The 12,670-nt window shown below is 51.2% G+C and overlaps 1 protein-coding gene across 1 annotated transcript in view; it reads right to left on the reverse strand.

Annotated features, from left to right (window-relative positions):
- Positions 1–2,524: 2,524 nt before the first annotated feature.
- The window catches only part of DAP (death associated protein), a 63,282-nt gene continuing 53,136 nt past the window's right edge, over positions 2,525–12,670 (reverse strand). Inside the window, exons 3-4 of the mRNA XM_047730218.1 lie at positions 6,200–6,242; positions 2,525–4,469 (exon numbers count right to left, since the gene is read on the reverse strand). Of these exons, the coding sequence (XP_047586174.1) occupies positions 4,356–4,469; positions 6,200–6,242 (157 nt within the window). The 3' untranslated portion in view covers positions 2,525–4,355. The remainder of the gene's footprint in view (positions 4,470–6,199; positions 6,243–12,670) is intronic.

Genomic DNA, 12,670 nt, shown 5'->3' on the forward strand with positions numbered 1-12,670 from the left:
AGGGCTAGGGTCTTAGCAGGCTGCTCCACTCTGACTCCTGGGAATTCTGGCTCGTCTCTCCACTTCCCAGAAACCCCTGCTCTCAGGTCCCCGAGGGTGATAGAATCTGTCCCCTCCTCATGTAGCTCCTGGTCCTCCCCAGTCTCTGGGTCCTGTCAGCAGAACTCTCAGGAACCCATGCCCGTGCAGCGTCTGGTTTGCTTGCTGCCTCTGTCCCCTTGGCCTGGCACCCTGGGTTCCCGTCTTCAGTGTGTCCCCAAGGGCCCCACACTCTCTGCCTCCCGAGCCCCACCATCATGTCCACCCCCACCCCCGCAGATGGGTGTAGGCTGCCCCCTCCGGCCCCAACACCAATCCACGCCTTGGCCTCGGAAGAAATCCGGTTCCTATCCTCCCTTCCCCCGACCAGCCTGAGCAGCCGCTGTCTCTGGATAGTCTGGGTTCGGACATTTCCCAGGAACAGAAACTTATTCTACGTGGACTTTTGTGCCTGGCGTCTTTCACTGAGCATAATGTGTTCAAGGTTCGTCTGTCTTGTGCCTGAGGTTAGAGCTTCACTCCTTTTTAGGGTCACCTAATACACCCCTGGACAGATACACTACACTTAGTCCAGCCGTCCTTCAGCTGATGGACATTTAGATTTCCTGCATCTTCGGGCCGCTGTGCGTGCCGCTGCTACAAAGGACTGCGTGTGAGTTTTTGTGTCGACATGTGTTTTCATTGCTCTCCGTGGCTGCCCCCCATTTTACACTCCCCATAGCACCATGTGGGGGTTCTGATTTCTCCGCATCTCTGCCAACACTTGTTATTATCTGACTTTCTGATTTTAGCCACCGTAGTGGGTGGGAAGTGACTGTGATTGGCATTTCTCTGGTGACTGAGGATACCGAGCATCTTTTCACGTGCTTATGGGCTACCTGTAGATCCCCTTGGACAAACGTCTGCTGACAGCAACTTCTGCCACCGGGCACTTGGTTTCAGTCTTTCCATCTGTAAAATGGGACCACTGTCACCGAGGGGAAATTCTTACCGAAAGGTGGGGTCTAGAAATGTGTGACTCTGGATGAGAACAGGTACGGCTGAGAGCTGCAGCCTCACAAGCTGCAGTGACAGGGGACAGACACCTGGCTGGAGGCCCCAGGCATGCACAAATCCCTCCCACATTTCTCCCCGTCTCCTGCAAGGCTGTGACCATTCCCGCTAATCTGCAGCCAGAAAAGCATTCTTACAGCCAGGTTTATTCAGAAAAACGACTTACAGAACAAACAGTGAGTGAAACAGGGTGAGCAGGGAAAGAGGTTCTTGGCTTTTCAGCACGTGGTTGGTGCTCTGGGTTGAATTACATTTCCCCAAATGACACATCAGGTCCTAATCCCTGCTCTCTGTGAACGTGAACCTTATTTGGAAATAGGGTCTTGGTAGATCTAATTCCTTAACGTGAGGTCACAGGGGATTAGCGTGAGCACTAGTCCAGTGAGGGTGTCCTTAGATGAAGAAGGGGAGGTGGACACAGATGCATGCAAAGACAGTTGTTGGATTTATCTTGCAGCCATCAGTAAACACTGAGGAATGCCAGAAGCCATCAGAAGAAGGGTGTGAGCCTCATCCAGAGCCTTCCTAGGAAGCAGGACCCTGCTGATACTTTGATTGCAAGCCTCTAGACTCCAGAACCATGAAAGGATACGTTTCCACTGGTTTAAGCTGGCCGCTTTGGGGTCCTTTATTATGGCAACAGTGGGGGAACAATGCAGGTGACCATCATATAAATAATAAAGCTCTTGGGGCAATTCTTTTTCACGTTGGTTGTGTGTTTGGCATTTCTGGCCACCAGCAGTTATTTATGGAAACTGACTCTCCACCCAGTGATACTAAATATGACAGACCCTCGTTTAGGTCTCCGCTGAGTACCGCCAATGTACTCGCATAAACAGCGGCCCCAGAGAGGACACCAGGGACGAGGAATGGCCAGGTCTGTTGGGAAATGCTGACTCTGGCTTGTCACCCCCCCTTGTTCCCCCCCGCCCCGGTGATACCCAGGTCCTCAGTCGACCAAGAGTCCCTGTGGGGGAAACCTCAAGGGACCCTCCCAGTCCGAGCCTACAATCTGGCTGGATCTCTAGGTCAGGCAGTTGTACTCACCTTCTCCTCCCAGCCCTAGGGTTCCTGGACAGCTTTGGATAAAAGCAAATGTGCTTTTTCCATCAAAACCTGCTTGCAACCGCTCCTGGGCTTACTACTAATTCCTTCTTAAGTCTGTCCCAAAGCACCTACCTAGCGTAGGGCCAGCTGCTGGGCACAAGTAATATGTTTTAATCAGCCGCATTAAGCTCTTCCATTTTAAGACATTTTAAAGTAGATGATGAGACTCAAAGTGTCAGGTGTCCAGCAGCTCGACTTTGTGGCTGGGCAACAATTTGTGAAAATATCCATCACACAGGCATGTTTGTGACTCTACTGAACCACCTGGGAACCTTTGTAAAATGTAAAAGAAAAATCTCTGAAATATAAGAAAACACACACCACAAGAAGAAATGCAAGTTTTATTACAATCATTATTATTCTCGAGGTTCACAACAGATGAACTCATTCAGGAAAATATTGTGCACGTAAGGATTTAGAGCCCAGGGACACATGTCAGAAGTAGCAAAAGGATGTGAACCATGTACCTTGGGAAACACCGCAGAGCTCTGGGTTGCAAAACCAGAAAGTAGCAAGGATGCATCTGAATTTCTGAATTTCGTAGGGGAAGGTATGGTGGTCCGCACAGGCCTGACCTAGCTCCAGGAGGTAGCTGGGGGCGGCTGCTGGCTTGCTGTGCTCCCAGGGCACGCTGTTCCCCGACCCCCAGTTTGCATCTCTGCAAGGCAAGTTATACCAACATCTCCCCATTTAAGGAATCCCAGGTGTGACCACAGGGTGCCTTGATGGTTCGACCCTGCTCCCAGCGAATCGATGAGAAGGCAAACCAAACACTGCCTTTAGCATGTGAAGCAGCGCTGTGCTGCTCCCTCGGGGAAGGGCCAGAGGTGGCTATGATGAGGTCTGCATCGTTTTTACCGGTGGGCAGACGCTGCTTTGATCAGGACGTGAGGCGGGCCGGCGGGACTCACGCTGCTGACCCGCAGCAGGTCGGGCTGTTGGCCAGTGGGACATCGGAGCCCCGCCTGCTCCAGAAGCACCTGCTCTGGAAGACGGCTACGTCTGAGGAGGACAGCCCTTTGGCTTTTCAGAAAAGTAAAAGCACTCTCCAGCCGTGAGCCGGGGGGCAGTCTAGGGCAGCTCCGGGCAGGAAAGACAGGCTGAAAGCGTAGGACAATCGGACTTGCCCAGGTGGTTGCGGACCCGGGCAGACCTGTGCTTGCGCAGAAGGATTTCGGGGCAGCTGGATGGACAGGGTTTTCCTAGCTGAAACGGAACACGGGGTTTCCACCTTTCTCGGCGGAGACAACGGACAGGTTCTCGTCTGGTCTTTCGCTGAGCAAATGCCCTTGCTTTAGTGTTCCAGAACTAGCCTTGTGTCTGTTCAGTGGTCACTTCTAGAACTCAGGAGCAGCTCTAGATGGGATTCTGAACCCCGCGGTCTGCCTGATGGCCCCGCTGGAGGCTGTCTGCGTCAGGATGCAGTGCCAGACTCCGGACGCACACTGCGATCTCCTCCCGGAGATGCTTCTTCCAGGCAGAGTGCCTAGATTCTAATTTTCCAGGAGGCGGCTCCTGAGACTCAAGAGCCTTTCAATGATGGGCGCCTCTCTTTCGCTTCCCGGGACCACCTGGTACACCCCCACCCCCGCCCCGTGCAGTGACCCCTGTCACGGGGAGGGGAATCCAGGGATGCTGGTGTCACTTCCACCAAAAACCTTCCCTGCCCTGCCTTCATGCAACCCAACCCTAATTAATGTCCGGTTCTCCCCTAGCTGTGAAGGCACAGTGTCCTGTTACTGAACAGCATGATGTGGGTGACGTTTCCTCTGGCCTTTATCTATCCCATCCTCCCAAAATGTGCGCCCTCTTGTTTTTGGGACCACACGTAGGGCCTTCAATGACTGCTGACAGAGACGTAAAGCTGAGCTCTGGAAACTTCCCTGAGGTCTGGGCAAGTTCGGCTTCGGGCCCTTACAGGGAAACCACGTTCCTCAAAGGCCACCAATCAGGGCCTCTGTGGACACAAGGCTGGGGGGTCAGATCCTTTGTAGTTTCAGATACAGAAATTTAAGGCAAAGGCAGGGGCACTTGGCTTGGTCTTAGATTTCCCAGGGGAGCAGTATTTTTGAAGAAAATGCTGGTTTTCTCTGCTGAGGAAACACGAAAGATTGGGAAACTGAGGCACTGCTGCTGGAGGCGCTGGGTCCTGCTGCTCACTTGCGAGGCTGCTGGATGTGCTGGGTTCTCGGGGACGTGTGCTTGTCTATGGAGGCGTGGGGCTTCTGGTGAGCCACCTGCGCGGCCGCCGGAGGGAAGTCCTTGTCGCCCTGTCAGGATACAGAAGGCACGCACTCACCCAGAGCGGACAGTGGGGCGGGGTGACAGTGAGGCCCCCAATGCCACGTCTACCGGCTTCCCTGCAGGGCTGCTGATGACAGGGGGACCTGCTGGCAGACAGTAGGCGGTCTCCTGGCACTTCAGGGGTCCGGAAGCTCTCTGGGGAGCGGAAGCGGGCACCGAGGCCCGGGTACCACCCTGAGGCGGAGAAGGCTCATGGTCTCTGCCCCCTCGTCATGAGCTCAGGTCACTATGGGGCTCCCTCAGAACTAAGCTGGGCTTGGGTGGCCTTCCTCTGCTGGAGCTGACCTCGTGACCCTTCCAACTGGGGCAAGACAGATCCAACTCCAGTCTTCGATTCTAATTTGCTGTCACAGCCGAGTCAGGGCACCGGGGAAGGAGACACCCACGGTGGGGCGGAAAGCTGGGAAGTGACGCCAGAGCCAAGTCCCCCAGTCGCAAAGGCGGCGCCGGGATGTGCAGGAGAAGTGCCTTCTAGTGCCACCATGCAAGTGTGGTGGTGCCCGGGCCGGGCCGCCGCGAGCTGGCTGGGCGTGCTGCGGCCAAGTCAAGCGGCCCTGGGCTGACTTTGGACTCGGGCTGCCAAGCAGTTTTCTCTCACGTAGCAGGTGTGCCACCCGTCTGTCCCCGGGGCCCTGGGGCACTGGGGCGAGCTGTTCTGAGCAACCGCAGGGTCTAACTCATCACACGCTGAGGGCGCGATTGTACCGAGAGCCCCAGGGCTGTGGGCGGACGCACCAGGGGCCTCCTTCAAACGCATGTTTGCTGACGGGTCGCTAAAAAAAATATGTTGTGGGGGGCGCCTGGGTGGCTCAGTGGGTTAAGCCTCTGCCTTTGGCTCAGTTCATGATCTCAGGGTCCTGGGATCGAGCCCCACATCGGGCTCTCTGCTCAGCAGGGAGCCTGCTTCCCCCACTTCTCTCTCTCTGCCTACTTGTGATATCTATCAAATAAATAAATAAAATCTTAAAAAAAAAATATGTTGTGGGGGGTGCCTGGGTGGTGCAGTCGGCCAAGCATCTGAATCTTGGTTTTGGCAGGTCCTGATCTCAGGGTCGTGAGACCGAGCCCCACCTCGGGCTCCGCACTCGGCAGAGTTGGCTTGAGAGTCTCTCTCTGCCTGCCCTTCTCGTTGTGCTCGCGTGCGCTCTCTAAATACATAAATAAATAAATCTTGGGAAAAAAAAAAGAAGTTGGGTCTCACCAGAAAAGGGGCTTCTGAAAGGTAAAGGGCATGACAAATACCCGTGAGTTTAGTCCAGGGGTTAGCGAGCATTTTCTGTGATGGGCCGGGTAGCAAATATGGCTCTGCGGGTCACTCTCTGCCACTGTGGCAGGAGAGCAGCCACAGACGCACGCGCCCGAGCAGCCGTGGCTGGGTGCGCCAAGACCTCACCTGTGGACACCGGGATGTGAATTTCATGTAATTTTCACGTGTCACAACCTATACTTCTTATTTTGAGTTTTCAACCATTTAAAGACGAAGAAACATGCTCAGCTCACAGGTCACCCAGAAACTGCGGGCTTGGGGGTGCCCGGCAGCTCCGGCTCCTGGGTGAACGCCATGCGGTCACCGTTCCACACGGTGCTTGTGACAGACACGACACAGCACAGGGGCCCCCGGGTCCCCGACACGGGGGTTTAACAAGGACAGGAGGAATCTGACCCCATGCCAAGGGTTTGACAGAACGGCTCTTACCCGGGCGATGACACCAGAGATGAACACGGTCGGCTTGGGCGGGCTGCAAGACGAGAAGGGAAAAGGCGACGTCAGGGACCAGAAGGGCAAGGAGGCAGGCAGAGGGAGCGTGGGGGAGGCAGGTCTGGGGGAGTGTAACAGACAGGGACGGAGGAGGACGGAGGAAGGGGAGCAAACCTTCTCTTCTGAATTATTTCTTCTCCCCTGGACCAGCTGGGGTCCACCTCCTGCGGTGAGTTCAGGCAGGGGCCAGGGACTAGCAGGCACCAGGTGAGTCATGTGTTTTCTTTGTGTTTTTGGTGGGGGAAGGGGTGTCATCCTCAAACAGTGGCTGTTTGAGCAGTTTTTGTTTCACGAGATTATGGACAAGGATGCCTCTTGAAGCAGGGAAGACGTGTGGTCGCACTGGGCGGAACGTGGACTCCCACCGAGGAGGGATTCTCCTCCCCGCCCTTGCCATGGCTTCCGGCAGCTTCTAATAGGGGGAAAGCCCTGGGTCAGGACAAAGCTCCTGGCCCTTAGGAGACCCAGGTATTAAAAATGTAGGGTCCTTGTGAAGCTACTGTCATTTCTTAACACCTGAAATCCTACTGAGCTACCCACATGTCAATATTCCCCGGGAGGTGGGAGAAAGGACCAAAGTAACACACGTCCCTTGCCAAAAAGCACAGAAGTGCAAACATGTTCAAATCAGTTGTCATCGTACCACATGGAAATAATCAGTTAATACGTGGTTCTCTGTCCAGCCTATCTCTGGATAGACGGACGCACTTGTTTTCACATCAAACTTTTCTCTTACAGTAGAGTCATACTGTTTTCTGCATTTAGGAGATGCTGAGCACACTTTCACGTTCGTGTACACACTCCTGTGTTAGCACACGCTCTCCTCTGTGTGTTTTCAAATGGCTGCGTGTGCACCGTTTTATAAGAACATCAGAACACTGATCCGGGGGGTATGCAGACGCACACCCCTGTGAAACGCCCCCACCAGAGCTAAGGGGACCTGGGAATGACAGGTGAATAATACAAGGCCAGCCTGGCAGGGAGAGGGCCACGGGGGGTAGGGGGCAGCTCCAGGAGGCAGAAGGTTGTGGTCAAGGCCAGTCTTGCTGGACAGATTGGGGGCGGGGAATCCATCCCCGCTGCTGCCCAGCCCCCTCCCACCTGCTCTGCTGCTGGGCATCAGGGAGGGAAACCACTTGTCTTAGCTTTGTTTTGCTCTGGGCAAACGTCCCAGGATTCACTAAGTTCACTGTTTATCTCCCCACCAGTTTCGCTAAAATACCCAAAATTCTCCCAAGTGATTTCTGTTACTCTGGGAGATTAAGAAACTTCAAGTCTTACTAAGCAGTAGAGAGATGTCCCTACATGACTGATTTTATTTTTGTTTTTGTCACGCGGTGAACTGGGTTGGATTTTTTTTCTTCGATTACAAATATGATTTGGCTACAAGATCAATAGCGCAACAGCCGGCCAGAGAGGAGTAGGTTCAGCTCGAGGGTAAGTCCCCCATGTGGTAGATTTGGAAGCCTTTGCAATCCAGACACTTCCTGCTGAGAGGGCTCCCGCCCACCCACAGGGTGGGCCCCCAGGGTGCTCACGGCCAAGGGTTTTGCATCCCAAGCTGCGGAACCGTGTTCCAGATTCTAGCATTTCACGAATGTTTTAGAGGGGACTGTGGAACTGGTACCCCAGGACTTTCTTGCATTTTGCACATTCCTTTAAAAATCTGGGAAAAGCCTGAAGTAGGGAGGGCTCTGTTTGTGGACTGAATACGTAGCATCTCCTTACAGGCCATCGTTTTGTGCCCAGACGGCATGATTGCTTGGATCATGTCCACTGTTTTTAGTTTTGTAACCGGAGTCAAGGCGTTCAAAGGCAGTAAAGACAGCCCCCCCACCCCCACCGCCCCCAGCAAGTACTTGATGAGAAAGTCACCCACAGAGAGTGAATCTAGTCAAAATAAATCAGTCGAGTGACTCCCTGCCCAAAGGGAACCCCAAAAGGTGTCCCAGGAAGCCTGAGCCATTATATATGTAAAACACGCACGCTCGCTTCCCCTCCTGGTGTCTCTTATACACGTATGTCCACCTTCATTGCTGAAAAGCAGACAAGCAAAAACTACGTTAAAATCGCTATATGGCTGTGTGTAAGAAGCACACAAACGCACATTTTTCATGGAGAACTGGACTGTGGGAATACGGCGGCCCAACCGGCAGAGAGCGAGTGCACCTGGGAGAGGCAGCGTCGGGCTCTGGAGAAAGGAGGCGGCCGACAGCAGGCAGGGCGGAGCAGAGGCCAGCCTGCCGGGGGGTCCCTGTGTCCTGAACCCCTCGGGCCCCCAGCGCCCTTCCTGCCGCTCCCCGGTGCGCCTAGCCCCCGCCGGTCCCTGCCCCTGCTCCTGATTTCCAGGAATCTGGTTCTCAGGGGGCTGCTGGCAGCACCTGCTCCCCTCCGCGTGCAGGGAGGAAGGGTTTCCAGACCCCCGGAGCCCCATCGGGTCCCACGCTTCCGGCCCGTGGCCGCCGCCTCCTCCTCACAGGTGACCCTTCAAAGCCTGGCTATTTCCGTCCAGGTTAGGCCCTGGGCCTCTCCCACATTAACATGAATGTGGGTTCCAGGCCTCGCTTTCAGAAGGTCTTGGGAAATGTGTGCAAATGGTCATGATTAGAGGCCATTACTGACCCGGGTCCAGCCCCAGGTCACAGAATGCATGTGCAGGGGGACGGCCACTAGAATCCAACTCTCTCAAGGACACCTCTCAAGGACACCTCACCACACGACTGCTGGGGCAGCCATGGAGACTCTGGGGACTGAAGGAGACGCTAAGATAAGAATGCTCCCTCCCGGCCCGGCTCATTCCCTGAGGGGTGTCCGGGGACTCTGGGTGCAGAACTTAAGGCTCCCCCCCAGGGACAGGGCTACAAGATGGCCCTCTCCTCACTGACCCTGTCTTCCTGAGGAACCTACGCTTTGACACACAAGCCTTAAGCTTTCGGGTTTTCACAGCTTGCTGGATCCTGCTCATAATGGAAAAGTGTGTCGGTGAAAAGCAAGTTGGGTTCAGAGTACAGACATATGCTCTGACACCCGCTGGGGTGGCAGGTGGTGGAAAGCTGGGTGCTGGGGCTCTGAACCAGATGTTTCATGGCCCATGTATTCTGTCCAAAGGGGCTCCTTAGGTTTGAGATGGTGGTGGAGGAAGTTTCTCACAAATTCTCCTGGAATTCATGAACCACTTCTTGGTTAGCAGTGAGAAGAGGGACACATGGCAAAGCTCCTGGGGCAAATCCTGCAGATATATGCACAGGGCGCGTGTATCCCACGGTCCCTCGGAAAAGGAATACAGATGTGGGAAATAATAGAAATGACAGAAGTAAGTACTAAAATATCGTATTAATATAAGTATTAAAAAATAAATAAATACTAAATAGGGATTAAAAGTCCAAATAACCTCTTAGCAAATCTTTGTTTTTGATGTTGTATTAAAAAGTACATAGTGCTTTATCGGTGCCTACTCATACCACATGTTCATGGATGGGCGCACAGCTGGACCCTTACTAAGATGCTGGGCCACTGGGGCATCGAGGGACCTGTGCAGGGATGGGGGTGCAGCCCAGGGAGCCACCGAGGCCACACCAACCCCATTTCTTGGCCATGGCAGGCCCCATCCCCGCTACCAGGTATGGGGTTTGTGACTCATCCTTGGTCAAAGGGACACAAAGCAGCCCTTTGCGTACTGCAGAGGGCCGATTCTGGACCCAGGAGCAGGGGCAGTAAGCACGCTTCAGGTGACAGCAGACTTCAGGACCCAACCAAAACAATGCATATGCTGTCCAGTTAGGCTGGGGGATGGAAGCAGCGGTAAAGATCTCAAGGACTTGACCTGCATCCCTGTTCTCCAGGGCCTCCATCTATAGGTGCAGGCAACAAAACAAAATAAAACAAAAAAAGTCCACAAAAAACAAATATGGCACTGAAAGGAGTAAGGATAAGGCCCTGTAGATTCAACACATTTTGGGGGGAGGTTCTTGCTTTAAGATTGCACTTTCTAATTAAAAAAAAAAAAATTTCAGATCAAGTGGGATTTATTCCTGGGCTCCCGGGGTGGTTTAATATTCACAAATCAATCAACATGATACACCACATTAATAAAGGCAAGGAGAAGAACCACATGATCCTCCCAAGAGATGCAGAAAAAGCATCTGACAAATTACAGCACCCATTTTTGATAAAAACCCTCAACAACATAGGGATAGAGGGAACATATCTAAACATCATAAGGGTCATACACGAAAGACCCATAATTGACAACATCCTCAATGGGGAAAAACTGAGAGCCTGTCCGCCAAGATCAGGAACAAGACAGGGATGTCCATGCTCACCAGTACTATTTAACGTAGTACTGGAAGTCCTAGCCTCATCAATGAGACAACAGAAAGAAATAAAAGGAATCCAGATCAGCAAGGAAGAAGTCAAACTTCCATTATTTCCAGATGACATGATATTCTACATAGAAAACCTTAAAGACTAAAATTGCTGTAACTAATACAGGAATTTAGCAAAGTTGTAAGATTTAAAATCAACGTACAGGAACCTGTTGCGTTTCTATACACCAATAATGGAGGAGCAGAAAAAGAAATCAAGAATCAATCCCACTTACAACTGTACCGAAACCAGTAAGATACCTAGTAGTAAACCTAACCAAAGAAGTAAAAGATCTGTACTCTGAAAACTATACAACATTTATGAAAGAAATTGGAGAGAACACAAAGAAATGGACTGGAAGAATAAACAGTGTTAAAATGTCAATACTACCCAAAGCAATCTACACATTTAAAGCAATCCTTATCAAAATACCATCAGCATTTTTCACAGAGCTAGAACAAACAATCCTAAAATTTGTATGGAACCACAAAAGACCCCAATAGCCAAAGCATCCTGAAAAAGAAAAGCAGAGCTGGATACATCATGATTCTGGATTTTAAGCTCTATGACAAAGCTGCAGTCACCAAGACAGTACGGTACTGTCTCAAAACCAGACAAACAGACCAATGTAACAGAGTAGAAAACCCAGAAATGGACCCACAAATATAGAGGTCTCTAATCTTTGACAAAGCAGGAAAGAATACCCAATGGAAAAAAGACAGTTACTTCAACAAATGGAGTTGGGAAAATGGATGGCCACATGAAGAATGAAACTAGACCGCTTCCTCACAGCATACACAAAAATAAATTCAAAATGGAGGAAGGACCTAAATGTGAGACAAGAAACCATCAAAATCCTAGAGGAGAACACAGGCAGCAACCTCTCTGACCTTAGCCACAGCAGCTTCTTCCTAGACATGTCAATGGGGGCAAGGGACACAAAGGCAAAAAGGAACCATGGGGACTTCATCAAGATAAAAAGCTTCTGCGTAGCAAAGGAAACAGTTGGCAAAACTAAAAGGCAGTTTGAGGAATGGGAGAAGATATTTGCAAATGACATATCTGATAAAGGGTTAGTATCCAAAATCTATAAAGAACTTACCAAAGTCAACACCCAAAACTCAAATAATCGAGTTAAGAAATGGGCAGAAGACATGAATAGTCATTTTCCCAAAGAAGACCTCCAGATGACTAACAGTCACATGAAAAGATACTGAACATGACTCATCATCAGGGAAATGCAAATCAAAACCACAATAAGATACCATCTCACACCTCTCAGAACGGCTAATATTAACCACACAGAAAACAAAAGATGTTGGCAGGGATGCAGAGAAAGGGGAACCTGTTTCCACAGTTGGTTGGAATGCAAGCTGGTGCAGCCACTCTGGAGAACAGCATGCAGGTTCCTCAGAAAGTTAAAAATAGAGCTACCCTACAATTCAGCAATTGCATGAGTAGGTATTTACCCAGAGGATACAAAAATACAAATTTGAAGGGGGTACATGCATCCTGATGCGCTGTTTGTAGCAATATTACCACAACAGCCAAACTATGGAAAGAGCCCAAGTGTCCACTGAATGATGAATGGACAAAGAAGATGTGGTGTGTGTGTATGTGTGTGCGCGTGTGTGCGCGCATGTGTGTATAATGGAAAATTACTTAGCCATAAAAAAGAATGAAGTCTTGCCATTTGCAGTGATGTGGCTAGAGCCAGAGCGTATTATGTTAAGTGAAATAAGTCAGAGAAAGACAAATACCACATGATTTCACTCGTATGTGGAATTTAGGAAACAAAACAGATGAACATAGAGGAAAGGGAAAGAAAGAAGAAAGCAAACCGTAAAAGACTCTTAATGGTAGGGAACAAACGGAGGGTTGCTGGAGGGGAGGTGGGTGCGGGATGGGCTAGGTGGGTGCTGGGCATTTAGGAAGGTGCTTGTGATGGGCGCTGGCTGTTACACAGAAGTGCCGAACCACTGAATTCTACCTCTGAGAAACCAATATAACTCTATATGTCAATTAGAATTTAAATAAAAATTT

This window comes from Lutra lutra, chromosome 5 (assembly GCF_902655055.1).
Source record: "Lutra lutra chromosome 5, mLutLut1.2, whole genome shotgun sequence".
Taxonomy (NCBI): domain Eukaryota; kingdom Metazoa; phylum Chordata; class Mammalia; order Carnivora; family Mustelidae; genus Lutra; species Lutra lutra.